General features: G+C 41.9%; 2 protein-coding genes across 4 annotated transcripts; one reads left to right on the forward strand and one right to left on the reverse strand.

Annotated features, from left to right (window-relative positions):
* LOC118365017 (potassium voltage-gated channel subfamily A member 7-like) lies at positions 1-6,646 on the forward strand. 3 transcript variants are annotated; one of them, XM_035746910.2, is made up of 3 exons: positions 1-1,296; positions 1,719-2,492; positions 4,788-6,646. In XM_035746910.2, the coding sequence occupies exons 2-3, from the start codon at positions 1,806-1,808 to the stop codon at positions 5,691-5,693; spliced, it is 1,593 nt and encodes a 530-aa protein (XP_035602803.1). In that variant the 5' UTR covers positions 1-1,296; positions 1,719-1,805; the 3' UTR covers positions 5,694-6,646. The 3 variants fall into 3 exon arrangements, with proteins under 3 accessions (XP_035602803.1, XP_035602811.1, XP_052344144.1); XM_035746918.2 differs by having other exon boundaries at positions 1-1,051; XM_052488184.1 differs by having other exon boundaries at positions 1-2,492.
* Positions 6,647-11,091: 4,445 nt separating this feature from the next.
* fgf21 (fibroblast growth factor 21) lies at positions 11,092-14,902 on the reverse strand. The gene is made up of 4 exons (XM_035744032.2): positions 14,641-14,902; positions 14,372-14,449; positions 12,565-12,668; positions 11,092-12,457 (listed from the first exon to the last, which is right to left on the reverse strand). The coding sequence occupies exons 1-4, from the start codon at positions 14,777-14,779 to the stop codon at positions 12,158-12,160; spliced, it is 621 nt and encodes a 206-aa protein (XP_035599925.1). The 5' UTR covers positions 14,780-14,902; the 3' UTR covers positions 11,092-12,157.
* Between the last annotated feature and the right edge of the window lie 829 nt (positions 14,903-15,731).

Consider the following 15,731-nt stretch of genomic DNA (forward strand, 5'->3'; position numbering starts at 1 on the left):
TGGACTGATCATGTCAACATCATACTTTCAAAATCTAAGCTAGCAGTCATCTTCATGAATCACATCGACAATCTACTGGCAAATCCTTTTTAACATTGGTCATATGAAAATAAATAATGAAAAGAAATCAAAGATAAAATGTATCGGTGCTCATCAGCCATTGGACAAAAACATTACATAACAAGTTCGAAATCGCAAATTCAGTCTACTTTCCTCCAGACACTGGGAGATGAATTCTCCTTTCAGCAGAACATGAACCTAAAACACAAGGCCAAATCTACACTGTAGTTTCTTACCGAGAAGACAGTGAATGTTCCTGAGAGGCCGGGTTAAGCTTTTGACTTAAATCTACTTGAAAGTCTACAGCAAGACCTGAAAATGGTTGTTTATCAATGATCAGCCACCAATTTGACAGAGCTTGAGGAATTTTGAAAATAATAATGGGCGAATGTTGCACAATCCAGGAATGGATATCTCTTATAGACTTACCCAGAAAGACTCACAGATGTCATCGCTGCCAAAGGTTCTTCTAGATAGTATTGACTCAGGGGTGTGAATACTTATGTAAATAAGATATTTCTGTATTTCATTGCCAATACATTTTCTAACCTGCTAGATTTGGAATATTCAGATCATCATCAGTTGAGAACCTGATGAACATCACATCTACCTAAGCAGCACATCACTGATCATTTAGATTTGTGGGCTGACATGATGTTTGTCATTATACATTAGAACTTTATACAGTCCATCACTGAAATCAATCATGGCATTCAAAGGGCACTCGATCCAACAAATGACAGTCAGCCATCTCAGTTGTCCGTCTCATGGAGGGGGCCCCATTTCAGTTAGGGAGATTACTGTAACACACCAAGTACCAGTGCAGAGGCGGTGACATTTGAGAGGGAGGGTGAAGGTTGTTCCCGGCCCTGGAGCAAAAGGGAGCGAAAGGACGGGAGGGGCCAGGCGCAGATTGAATTTCAACAGGACAGCATTCCCCCAAAAAATTAAGACAGACAACATAAGAGAGGGAAGAGGGAAGGACAGAATTGTGAGTATTGAACAGCAAACAGGTAGAAACGATAATTCGTGAACAGGTCAGGGAGGTGAGAGACGGGAGTGGACGAGTACTGGAGGAGTGTCCATCAAGGAGTGTCTCAGGGTTGGGGACATCCGTAGAAGACCACGTGTTGGACGGACAGACGGACATGGTGACAGACCGAAAGATTCATGGGAGAAAAACAATGTGACTTTACATCACGCAGTTAGTCTCCGTTAGCGGCTGCCAGTCACTCAGTGAGTGACTCGCTACATCTGGCTATCAATTGCTCGTTAGTCATTATACCTCACGTTTATAGTGCATATTGTCGTTACTGTTCTGTCTCAAACAATTATTTTATGGATGAAAGGTGTTGCATAACCCTTACCAATGAAATGTGTGAAATAAATGAAGAGTATACTCTACAAACATGTTTGGATTATGTGTGCATAGCGTAACTTAGACATAATTACACATCGTTTGAAGATGATTTTGTACAGTACAGGCCTTTGTACAATTACATGTCTCACAGAGAACTCAACAGTAACAAAGACGTTCGACATGACTGCTTCCTCTTGCATATTTACAGCTTAAATCCTGCAACTAATAATGACTATATCATATGTGTAGTGATAATGCCTCTATTCCCACACTGATCCAATTCCCACTCTGGTTTCAGACCCACATCCGCTTTAAGTACAAACTGTCCTTACTACATACAAAGGAGAAAGGGCCCGGATTGTGGACTACGCCAATAAAGGCAGGGATGGAAAACAACGACCCAGAAGGAGGTGGAGAAGGAGGAAGGAGAGACATAGAAGGAGAGAAAGACAAACGGCTGAAGAACCAACTCAACAGCGAGGAGAAGGGCGAGAAAGAGAACCAAGTGGGCGGTGAGAAGGAGAGGAAGCGGGTGAGCCGGCGGTCCGGATCACTGTGGAGGAGCGGCTGGGCGCCGAGCGAACGTCTTGCGATCAACGTCTCAGGGATGCGCTACGAGACCCAGCTCCGCACCTTGGCCCAGTTCCCAGACTCCATGCTGGGCGACCCCAGGCGGCGGCTTCGCTACTTCGACCCATTGCGCAAGGAGCTCTTCTTGGACCGCAACCGGGCCTGTTTTGACGCCATCCTCTACTTCTACCAGTCGGGCGGGCGGCTCCGGCGGCCCGCCAACGTGCCCCTGGACATTTTCATAGACGAGCTGTATTTCTATGAGCTGGGCGATGAGATCATGGCACGCTTCAAGGAGGATGAGGGTTTCCCCAAGGAGGAAGCCCCATCGCTGCCCGTCAACGAGGTCCAGCGGAGTCTGTGGATGCTTTTCGAGCACCCGGAGTCGTCATCGGGCGCGCGCATCATCGCCATCATCAGCGTCATGGTGATCGTGGTGTCCATCCTCATCTTCTGCCTGGAGACGCTGCCTGACTTCAGGAGCGAGAAGGAGCTTCGTGAGGTAAGGCAGCAAGAGGGCAAGGGAGGAGTGAGGTGGGATAAATAGGAGACAAGGACAATGGAACAAGTTGGTGTTTTGTGTGTGGGGGGGGAGTTTCTCAATAGTCCAAACTGGCATCCTCCACTTGTTTCCTCATCTTCACCGGCACTAATCTGAGAGCTCTGTATAACTGGAAGTCAGATAGAATATGTTAGTGGCCAACTGGAGGACTTACTTATTCTTATTTGATTCTTCAAATTCAGTGTTCAACTTGGACTGAAATAAGTGCTGGTACTCATTTTGGGTGCTGGTATTGTTTATAGTTAGGTGCAGGAGCAATACGCTAATATTCTATAAGAGGAACGAACTGGAGCTCAAGCAGTAGAAAATGTGAGGTGCCGGTACTCAACTCTGGTGAGCTCCTACCCAAATCAAGCACTGATGCTATCGAAGGAGATTGAGTGGGCAAAGGCTTTTGGAGTGAACATTCAGTAGAAGGAAAGTCTTACAGAACATTGTGACATACTGGACATGTATTGGAAAGGGAGAGGGTAAATATTATATTTTGTGAAAGATGCATAACAAGCATATAAGAAGCGAGGCAATGACGTCAATAAAACAATTACTTCATAAAAACAATGATGTCATTGAAACAATCAAATGAAATACTACATTTTGGTCTAGCTCCCACTTATCTGCTTTTGAATATTTAATAGAATTTTGAAACGCGTCACGAGAACAAGATGGATGGAGGGAAAGATAAATGAGAGCCATGTGTCATTTTTTAAATCATAATAATAATTGAAACCGTTCAAATAGGATATTGGATATTTACTTCAGATATGGGATTGAATGAGTAGGGTGACACGCGTTTTGTGTCGTACAGTCAACTCATCAAGCAAAAGCCTACCTCACATGGTCTGTGTGTCTTGAATGGGATGTGTGTTGTCACGTGTCAAACGGCAACCGGATACCACTAACCAGCAGGTGTTTAGGTAAACACACTACCGGTGCGCATAGCTGACTACAGTGAATTATGTGGAGAAATATTGACTGGGAGACAAATCAAGGAGAGATAAGAGTAAGGCTGACGTGTGATTATTTTAGTCAGCTGGTGGCCCAAGACCTCTACAATATACTTCAGTCACGAAGATGAGATGGGAGGACCTTGGGAGATAAAGCGACATATGTTGTCATGTTAACACATTCCTTCAGGAGAGCTGTGCTAGGCTGATGGCGGCTGCCTTTTTGCGCGAGGGCCGACAGCCAAGAAACGCAGTAACCCCAGTGAGGAGCGGCTGGCTGACTTGAGGAGTGTTGGCTATGCTGGGAGGAAGACGGGATATAGCGGACAGTGGAGATGGATGGGGAGTAGCGTGAACACTCATGTTTCTCCTTGGCGATCTCAAGCGGTTATATATAGTGCAGGGACACTCCTAAGAGTACATCAACACGTAGATATCTGCCTTTATTAATAAACACGTCGACAGCGACCTCCTACCAGAGAGAAATCATGAATAAGTCCTACTCGATTATACTTTTGACTTGTATTGTATCTCCAGACACACAGTCATATTTCACACATTGCACTCCTGGTTGTTGTGGTGACTTTTTGATCACTCGACATTAAATATGAGAAGCTGAAAGAAATAATCGGTGGACAGTCTGGCACTCTGACAGGGGAAATAGACAGACAGTTGGACAGTCTGATAGACTGTCACCGGGCAGATTGAAACTCAAAGCCAGAAATAATTTGAGCTCAAAGTGTGAAAACAGCTATTTCACATGTGAAAATGTGCATCTGCACATTTGACGTGCTTTTTCCGCAAGGGAACCAAATGAACCCCCAAGAAATGGCGCAACATTTTGTATTTGCTTGTAGTACATTTTGTTACTTCATCATCATAAAAATATGAATTGTTTATAACTAATTGACGAGAACAATTGTGCGATCAGGCTGGACCAACAAAACAGTATTTTTCATTGGCAATAAGTACTAGATGATTAGTAAGGCATAAACTAATAATAAGCAGAGGGGGAAGTATAATTATGTTTTTAGGAAGTGAAATCTGTAAATCGAAATGAAAGTTCATTTCAAGTCCCATTATCTGCTCAGTTTTCGCTCCAAGATACCAAACCCAAATATACCGAAAATGTTGCAATACATAACACAGAAAAATGCTCTACAAATCACAGTAGGCCCATAACGTCTCATCTTCATCCTCTGACAGATTAGAAGTTCAATTTGCATTTTTTTCTTTCTCATTTTCCCCTCTTCCTCCCTGCCTCCCTGTCTTCTCCTCTCCCTTTGTCCAGGAGTACTTCTACAAGTACCACGCCCAGCACAAGAACATCTCCATGCACATGCTTCCCCCAGCCAGTGTCTTCCAGGATCCCTTCTTCCTGGTGGAGACCATATGTATCTGCTGGTTCTCTTTTGAGCTGTTCATGCGTTTCATCTGCTCGCCCAGCAAGATGCACTTTTTCAAGGACGTGATGAACGTCATCGACTTCACCGCCATCCTGCCCTTCTTCGTGACACTGATCACCGAGCTCTCCAAGGACACGGAGAACGCACCGGGAATGTCACTGGCCATCATCCGTGTAATCCGGTTAGTCAGAGTGTTCAGGATCTTCAAGCTGTCCCGCCACTCCAAGGGCCTGCAGATCCTGGGCCAGACGCTGAGGGCCAGCATGCGTGAGCTAGGCCTACTCATCTTTTTCCTCTTCATTGGCGTCATCATCTTCGCCAGCGCCGTCTTCTTCGCCGAGGCCGACCACAAGGACACCGCGTTTGTCAGCATCCCCTGCGCCTTCTGGTGGGCCGTGGTTACCATGACCACCGTGGGTTACGGTGACATGTACCCAGAGACGGTGTGGGGCAAGCTGGTTGGCTCCATGTGCGCCATCGCCGGCGTGCTTACCATCTCGCTGCCCGTGCCCGTCATCGTGTCCAACTTCAGCTACTTCTACCACCGCGAGACGGAGTGCGAGGACCAAACCCAGTACACACACATCAGGACCTCGCTGTGGGAGGACGAGGAGCACGAGGAGGGGGAGGAAGGGGAAGAAGAAGGGAACGGAGAAGGAGATTACAATGCCATAGAGGGCATCTGCAACCCTCTGAATAGGACTCTGTTGGGGGGGCTGTGCACTGGGCAGAGCAGGGAGTCGAGTGGGGCGAAGATGTACCTCAGGGCACCCCTGGTAACTCAGGTGTGACAACAGGATGACCCTCAGTTGTGATCCTGTCACAAAAAGAGAGAGAAACAAAAGAGTGAAAAAATAGGGATTGAAAAACAGGGATTACAAATGTTTAAGACAGCTGAATGGCAAACTGTCACTGGCCTAAAGTGTGAAAGCAGCAATACGTGTAGCAGAAAGACATACATGCCTGTTTAACACTACACTCACCAGGGGAGGCATTAAACGATTGACTGGTGTAGGAACATAGAACTACACTACCGTAAATTGCTTGCCAGAAAAATAAAGGAGATTGAGTGACATGCTTATCGCTTTCCATGGTCATGCTATTTATTATTTAAACTATGAGTTGTAAAACTATTCATTGTAGTATGAGCTTGTGTGTTCTTTTAAAGAGTTGAATCTTCCTTGTCGTTTTAGTGCCGTCAATATAAAACCATGGTGTCTTCTCCTCTTTAATCTGATCGAGATTATACAGTTTGTAAAATGTATTTTTATTTACTTATTTATTGAGATGTACTATGAAAGAGCGCTTTCAGAATGAATAAGCAAATGTTGGTCAACACAGACAAGGAGCAACTATGAGATAGACATAGTGCACAATGTTACTCAGTCACAGCTTCGCCATCCCAATGACGCATGTGCTAATGCTTATAGATAACAAGGTTTTACGTGCCACTTTAACATTCTCAATCGGACTACAGCTACAGCATGCTTATGATGATTGTGTGACTTCTTCTCAAGTTTATACTGCAGAGCCAATATTTCCTGATGGCTGGAGCTACATACATGTAGCAACATTCTGGTTCCTATTACTGTATCATCTGATCTCTGATCAGATCACCGAACGTATTGTTACCAATTTAGAGGGAAGGAGTGTGGAGGTCGTTTATTCTCAGGGTAACTTGGTGCGAAAGGCCTATATTTGTGTATGTGTTGTTTTTAATAAAGGTTATATTTTGTAAATTTTCTTAAGATGCCGTGTGCCGTCCATTGCTGTTGATAATCAGAAATGCTACATTTAATGGAATTCTCGCCGTGTTCCCTTCTTCAGAGAACAGGTGAAATTCTAGCTAGAGCTAGAGACATTAATGAAATGTTTATTTTCTGGATAATTCATTTTATTCTGTGGACAGCCCTTCGGTGGAAGCTTTGGGAAAAGAGACTGCTGAACAGATGGTAGAGGACAATTACACATGCAATTATTCTTTCTTTTTTAATAGTTATGTGTTTCCATTTTTTATTTCTGAGACATCTCTGTAAAAACTCAGATCCAGGATGAGCCCCCACAATCTACCCTCGGAGTCGAGCTGAATTGCTGTACAGCCGCTCTCTCTGAGCATCCGAGTGGCACAGCGGTCTAAGGCACTGGATCCCAGGTTCAAATCCAGGCTGTATCACATCCGGCCGATGATTGGGAGTCCCACAGTGCGGCGCACAATTGGCCCAGTGTCGTCCGGTGTTTGACCGGGGTAGGCCGTCAATTGTAAATAAGAATTTGTTGTGGCTTTAACTGGCTTTAACTGGCTTGCCTAGTTAAATCAAGGTTAAATTAAAAATAAAAGTCCCAGGGCCTTTTCTAGAAGCAACACACTGTCTTGGTGAATGATGTGATTTTATGTCCACTAGAGGGCAGTCCAAACCAACATCAATCGTACATCCACCATGAGGGAGTGCTCTAAATTCTGTAACAAAGAAATGCTGTTTTTTTGACACCACACTCCACAAAGCAAGTTATGCAGGCTCTCGTTTTATCATATCTTGATTATTGTTCTGTCATATGCTTAAGTGCTGCGAAGAAAGACCTAGTTAAGCTGCAGCTGGCCCAGAACAGAGCGACACGTCTTGCTCTTCATTGTAATCAGAGGGCTAATATTAATACTATGAATGCCGTCTCTCTTGGCTAGGAGTTGGTTGTGGAAAGATTGACTGTGCCACTTCTTGTTTTTATAAGAAACATTAATGTGTTGGAAATTACAAACGGATTGCATAGTCAACTGACACACACACTTACCCAAACATTATTTTCACAGTACCCAGGTCCAGAACAAATTCAAGGAAACTACAGTCTTAAGCAGAGGCACGAGGGCGTGGAACTCCATTCCATCTCATATAGCGCACGTGAACAGCAAACCTGGTTTCAAAACAACAAACAAAGCAACACCATGGCACAATGCCTCTCCATGTGACCTACATGTTGTACCACACTGAGACCACAAGATGTCACCAAATGATTTCCCCAACACTTTCCCTGGCTGCCACTGCTCTTGCTCAACGACAAATAATTCCAACTTTTGGACATATTTCAACAAAACCATTTTGTGGTAAATTTATAAATTTTCTGGAAATGTTATAAAAGTCATATGTATATAAAAGTCACTTGTATATTCCAATGAAGTTAGATCTATAATTGTTTTTTAAACATGTATAATATTTAAATATACAAGTAGGAAAGCCTTAATATGAGAGTAGTAGTAATATATTGGCTGAGTGTGTTGGGGACAACTCACCCTATAGATTTGTCAAGTTTGTTAGTACATCTACTTTGTGCATGACACAAGTAATTTTTCCAACGATTGTTTACAGACAGATTATTTCACTTCTAATTTAAATTTTTTAATTTTACTAGGCAAGGTTAAGAACAAATTCTTATTTTCAATGACGGCCTAGGAACAGTGGGTTAAATGCCTGTTCAGTGGCAGAACGACAGATTTGTACCTTGTCAGCTCGGGGGTTTGAACTTGCACCCTTCCAGTTACTAGTCCAACGCTCTAACCACTAGGCTAACCTGCCGCCCCAATTCACTGTATCACAATTCCAGTGGGTCAGAAGTTTACATATGCTAAGTTAATTGTGCTTTTAACAACTTGGAAAATTCCCCAAAATTACATCATGGCTTTAGAAGCTAGGCTAATTGACATCATTTGAGTCAATTGGAGGTGTACCTGTGGATGTATTTCAAGGCCTACCTTCAAACTCAGTGCCTCTTTGCTTAACATAATGGGAATATCAAAAGAAATCAGCCAAGACCTCAGAAAAGAATTGTAGACCTTTACAAGCCTGGTTCATCCTTGGGAGCAATTTCCAAACGCCTGAAGGTATCACGTTCATCTGTACAAACAATAGTATACAAGTATAAACACCATGGGACCACGCAGCCGTCATACCACTCAGGAAGGAGATGCGTTCTGTCTCCTAGAGATGAATGTACTTTGGTGCGAAAAGTGCAAATCAATCTCAGAACAACAGGAAAGGACCTTTTTTTTTTTTTTTTTTTTTTTTTACCTTTAGGCAAGTCAGTTAAGAACAAATTCTTATTTTCAATGACAGCCTAGGAACAGTGGGTTAACTGCCTGTTTAGGGGCAGAACGACAGCTTTGTACCTTGTCAGCTCGGGGGTTTGAACTTGCAACCTTTCGGTTACTAGTCCAATGCTCTAACCACTAGGCTACACTGCCGACCTTGTGAAGATGCTGGAGGAAACAGGTACAATCTATATCCACAGTAAAACAAGTCCTATATCGACATAACCTGAAAGGCCACTCAGCAAGGAAGAAGCCACTGCTCCAAACCGCCATAAAAAAGCCAGACTACGGTTTGCAACTGCACATGGGGAGAAAAATCATACTTTTTGGAGAAATGTCCTCTGGTCTGATGACACAAAAATAGAACTGTTTGGCCATAATGACCATCGTTATGTTTGGTGGGGTAAAAAAAGCTGAAGAACACCATCCCAACGTGAAGCACGGGGATGGCAGCATCATGTTGTGGAGGTGATTTGCTGCAGGAGGGACTGGTGCACCTCAGAATATAGATGGCATCATGAGGTAGGGAAAATGATGTGGATATATTGAAGCAACATCTCAAGACATCAGTCAGGAGGTTAAAGCTTGGTCGCAAATGGGTCTTCCAAATGGACAATGAACCCAAGCATTCTTCCAAAGTTGTGGCAAAACGGCTTAAGGACAACGAAGTCAAGGTATTGGAGTGGCCATCACAAAGCCCTGACCTCAAACCTATAGGAAAATTGTGGGCGGAACTGAAAAAGCGTGTGCGAGCAAGGAGGCCTACAAACCTGACTCAGTTACACCAGCTCTGTCAGGAGGAATGGGCCAAAATTCATCCAATTTATTGTGGGAAGCTTGTGGACGGCCACCCAACACGTTTGACCCAAGTTAAACAATTTAAAGGCAATGCTACCAAATACTAATTGAGTGTATGTAAACTTCTGGCCCACTGGGAATTTGATGAAAGAAACAAAAGCTGAAATAAATATCTCGATTATTATTCTGACATTTCACATTCTTAAAATAAAGTGGTGATCCTAACTGACCTAAGACAGGTAATTTTTACTAGGATTAAATATCAGGAATTGTGAAAAACTGAGTTTAAATTTATTTGGCTAAGGTGTATGTTTAAGGTGTATGTTAACTTCAGACTTCAACTGTATGTACAAATTATAATCGTGCAATAGCAGAGCATGAAAGTTGCCACATCAATTTTACACTGAGTTAATTAGTTCAGTTATGTTACATTCCAATGTTATTTACTGTTATTAGTTATATTCCATTCCAATATTATATTCCAAATAATATTTATTTTATTAATTAAAAAATGATTAAATACCTTTTGCTCCTAAATGTCAAGGTACCTGGGTACTTAAAAAAAACACCCCGTGTAAACTTTAGCCATTTATTTCCCTTTATAGTTTCTTTGCCTAAGCATGATCTTCATCCACATATCGTTTTTGTCTTCCAAATGTTGCTTTTTTGTGTCAACAATTACACATTGTTCTTAGGGGGGGCTAGTTACCCCCTAGTACTCCATGTGTAACTGATAGATTCACACACACACACACACACACACACACACACACACACACACACACACACACACACACACACACACACACACACACACACACACACACACACACACACACACACACACACACACACACACACACACACGTTTATGTTTTTAAGTGTATGTAAATTGTAAAGTATTTTGTAATGTATTTTTCGTTATATGTCGGACCCCAGTAAGACTAGCTGTCACCATTGGCATCAGGCTAATGGGGATCCTAATAAATCAAAGGGTTCATTATGTTGGCTACAACCTTCCAAACACTCAGCACTTATTAGCTATTTATGGTGTGATGTGTTTAAGCATTTCTCCAGAAGAACTGCCCTGGTTTGTCTGGCCTATTCCTCCATTTTAGTATCTCTACTTGAGCATCCTTGCTGCTTTTGGTATTTTCATTGTATTGTTATTCAGTGTTTTAGAATATAATTAATAACATGATCTAGCTGGTATTTTCACTTGATATCTGCAGACAGCCTAGTCATACTTCACTAGAAAACATGAGCATATATAAAGCTAAGTGTTACAAAATGACTCTTTATTTATTTAGTAATACTCTCTTGGACTATAATATCAATAAGCTCTTAGACATGGTGTCAAATGCCAGATAGAACTATTGTTCATACATAATTTAGCAACCTGGTCTCATAGACTAGACGTAACATAATAAAAGTAAATCCGGGACACTCAAATTAGTATGATATGTTGCTATGTTTACATAAGACAGAAGGTTACTTAAAGTAATCATGTAAGAAGGGATGGGTGGATGGGTTGACATATAACGCGAATGTGTAGCAACCCAAAGGTTGCGTGTTCAAATTTCATAACGGACAACTTTACAATTTTAGCTAATTAGCTACTTTTCAGCTACTTACTACTTTTTAGCTGCTTTGCAACTACTAAGAATGTTAGCTAACCCTTCCCCTAACCTTAAACCTTTAATCTAACTCCTAACATTAACCCTATCCTTAACCCTAATCCCTAGCCTAGCTAACATTAGCCAGCTAGCTAACGTTGGCAACCAAACAATTGGAATTGATAACATATACATTTTTGCAAAAGCGTTACATATTGTACGTTTGCCAATTAGTATCATATCATACAAATTGTAATTTGTAACATATAATACGAAATGGATGCTGGACCTCCACAAAGTACTACATTCATACGAAATGTAACAGATCATAAGAAAAAGTGTGTCTTGGATTTACATACAGATTAAAGCGAAATGATCTGAGACTAGGTTGCATTTAGGCTTCAAAAGGTTTAAAAATATAAATAATGCAAATAAATTATAGCTACAGTACAATGATTCAAACTTGAATTCAAAACACAAGAGAGAAATATACTGCATATAACATATTCAACATGACATTCAAAGTGAGACCATATACACACCAGTCAGTCCCATCATAGAGTTATGGAACTAAAGTTCATCATCTACTTACTGAACTCTTCGAACCAAAACATTTGCCACGGGCCAATAAAAGTAACAGTGTTTCTACCACAAGTGAAAAAAAATCACTTTAGGAATTAACATGGTTATACAATCCAGTATACCTTTAAATAAATATACTCGGTTCATTGTATACTTCCATCAACAAACTCAATTTTCAACTTCACTTATCCCTGGAGAACTGTGGACTGACAACACCAGTGAGACCCCTGCCGAAAGGGTTATCTGAGTCCAGGTCAAGCTGTTGCTGATTCTGTTGTTGATTTTCAGCTGTATTCGTCATACTTCTAGATACCAAAATGTTTCTCAGGGGTAGGAACCGATGGAACGGGAGCCCATGTTGCGGTGTGGAGCCTTTTGAGGTGAGGGACACATAAAGTTTGTGATGTGAAGAGAAGAAACGAGAGTATCCATCAGCTAGCAGCAGCTCTCTGAAGGTGCAGTCAGCCTCTGTGTAGTGGCTCTGAGGAAATGGATAACATCGAAAGAAATGTGTTAGATGCAGTGAAGCAAGGCCTTTAGCTGTGCCATATTTCATGCTATAGTAGATGATATTTGTCCACTGCCCACCTGTCCCCTCAACTGCCCAATGCTGTCCACACAGAGGAAAAGGGATGAGGACACACCCTTGATAACTGTCTCACCTTCTCGAACTGACCTCATCTCCAACACACCTGAGAACACACAGGAAACACATCCAATACAAATGTCATCTATTATTCAGGTGTTTGGGAGATGACTTATAAAAGTATAAACTTCATAATACTACATTCTGTAAGGTCTATCTGTCTGTCAAACACTCACTGCAGTGGAGGCGCCGCAGTCAATTTCAGAAAAATAAATAGTGAAACATAAAAAAGTGATCCCTTTTAGATTAAACTATACTAAATATATTCATGTCAATGAATCATTTATTAAAACACACGGTTTTGCAATAAAGGTCTGGAGTAGCCTCATCAGCACTTTCTGGTGGGCTCCCGAGTGACGCAGCAGTCTAAGGCACTGCATCTCAGTGCTAAAGGCATCACTACAGACACTGGTTCAATTCCAAGCTGTATCACAACCGGCCATGATCGGGAGTCCTATAGGGCGGCGCACAATTGGCCCAGCGTCATCCAGGTTAGAGTTTGGCCGGGGTAGGCTGTCATTGTAAATAAGAATTTGTTCTTAACTGACTTGCCTAGTTAAATAAAATAAATAGTATAGCCGGAGCACAGCTAGTTTCCGTCCCCTTCAATACAAAACCTAGAAGGCTCATCATTTTTACCCCATTCCGTAGACTTACACAGTAAATATGACGACTTCAGGAGGACGTCCTCCAACCTATCAGAGCTCTTGCAGCATAAACTGACATGTTGTCCACCCAATCAAAGGATCAGAGAATGAATCTAGTACCAAAAGCATAAGTTACAGCTACCTAGCACTGCAATGCATAAAATGTGATGAGTAGTTGGTTCATAGAGAGAGAAAGACAATAGTTGAACAGTTTTGAACAAATTAATTTCTTCCAAAATAAAGGAAAAGCAAGAGAGAGAAAGATAGAGAGCTAGCTATATTTCATAGTATTTCTTCACATTCACTTACTTAGCTAGAAAATGCAGCTATCTAATTTAGCCTACTCAAACACCTGGCTCAAACAGAGAGCTATGCTGTGTTAGCTAGCTAGCTGGCTAGGCTATCCAACACTGGAACTCTTCCAAGCCAAGGTAATCTTTTCGTTTTATTAATTTATTGCCATTGGGGCCCGCCAGTGTAACTATTAAACTGCTTGCTGTACACAGTACTGCATGATTGTAGTTTACTGTAGTAGCTATTTTGACTATGGTGTTAGCTAATATGGTGACAATGATGTAGGCTGTGTGTAGCTGTTAGCGGTTATGGTTATGGTTTGGCTTGGAGAGGTTTTTCTGCCTGGTCACAGACAGCTGTTTTGTTGTGCACTGAAGTCCACACAAGCGAAGGGAAAAGGTGAAAGGAGGACAGCGCGGAGATGCGAAAAATAGTTATAAAACGAGCAAAGTGATCATGCTGTTTGTATGTGGCTGCTATGAAAGTGAACTGTGTGTGCGGGTTATCAGAGGTGTTTTAATTCCACCGTTTCTTAAACGGAAGCAAGTGGAACAAAACAGGGATAAACGTACCTGAATTTGTCCAATACAAACTCTTGTTTGCAACTGTTTGGAGTAATGATTACACCCTAGATTAGCTAGATGCAGGCAAGAGTGTGCAAGCCGATATTGAATGTGTCATTGTCTGTTAACTTGATTAATACACATTTTCTCTCGACCTGTGCACCTACCTTGTAATAGAAATAAGCCCATGCTCATAAAAAAAAGTCCTCCCTAATCTTAAACGGCACCGACCGCCACTGACTTACTGTGAGAGCTCTGAGCAGGGCTTCCTGTCACTTTTCCATCTGGGGTCATCTCCAGAAACAGTTCTTTTCTTTGATTATCTGGGGGAGACATTACATGTAAACATGACAACAACAACGACAAAAACAGTATTTAAGAGGTAATAACTATTACTACTAAAAAAAAAAGATGGCCTACATACCGCGAGCATAAACCGAAGGAAGTACACACCTGAAATACGTTTTTTTTAAAAGTGAATGAGCATAAGACAGAAGAGAAGTGAGCTTAATACCTGTGTAGAGATGTCTTTCTCTGACTTGATCATTGAAGAGCAGGAGTGGGTTGGAGTCAGGAATATATGATGATATAGAGAGAGATAGGAGGCCCAGAAGGGAGCAGGAGAACAGGGAGATGTGTGCACACAAGGACATTTGCGAGATGAAATTGACGAGAGCTCTTGCACAAAAAAAAAAAATCTGGTTCTGCAATGTTTCTGGATATACCAACAGAATAAATTAAATAAATAACAAATAAATAGAGAAATAGCTACAAAGCTGTCTTCACCCCAAATTCTAAAATGTAGCACGGTGTGCATCCTTATAAAGGAGGTAATGGAGAACGTCAGGGGGAGGTCACAGGGATTGACGGTATAAGGATGAGTCAGGTCGATTCTAAGGAGTTTATAATAACATAAAATTGTCAGGATCTGGAGAATGTGAAAAGCCCATGGTAGGAAATGCACAGTGGCTATATAAGGGCTTCCTCCTTGTCGGCTCCTTCTAAGATGAATAGAATTACTTTTACTACAGTGACATTTCTTTCCAGCATGTTATGCTCATGGTAAGCAACTTGGTGTTTACTCGAAAACTGTGGGCAGTGTCAAACAGCAAAATTGGTAACAAATTAGAGCTTACGGTTTCCAACTTTCCTATACGTTTAATGCTCTTTTCAAGTGTTAAAAAAAAACAAGTGTTAAATTGTGAAACAGCTAAACACTTCTTTTAAAGTGTTTCGGTTGGATTCAATCATTTACCATTTTCACGACTCTTCAAATAAACACACCCTCGTTGGTTTTCTTCCATACCGATTGCTCAATGTCATGACGCCTGTGTTAGTTGAAGACGGGGAAATGTCAGGTACTGATGACAATGTTTGTATTATTTTGAGTGTGTATAAGACAGGGGGGTATGCTGTGGGGTTTACAACCGTCGTCGAGTGTGTGTTTACTGAACTCCAGCTGCAGTAAGACAGTTTAACGGGGGGGGTCCAGGACAGTCAGCCTGCAACAGCCACACATGTATTAGCACACTTCTGAACAATGTCATGACATGACCACTGCGCTGTATTCTCCCGAATGAACGTGCACACGCAGTCATCTTGTTG

This window comes from Oncorhynchus keta, chromosome 3 (genome assembly GCF_023373465.1).
Source record: "Oncorhynchus keta strain PuntledgeMale-10-30-2019 chromosome 3, Oket_V2, whole genome shotgun sequence".
Lineage (NCBI taxonomy): Eukaryota > Metazoa > Chordata > Actinopteri > Salmoniformes > Salmonidae > Oncorhynchus > Oncorhynchus keta.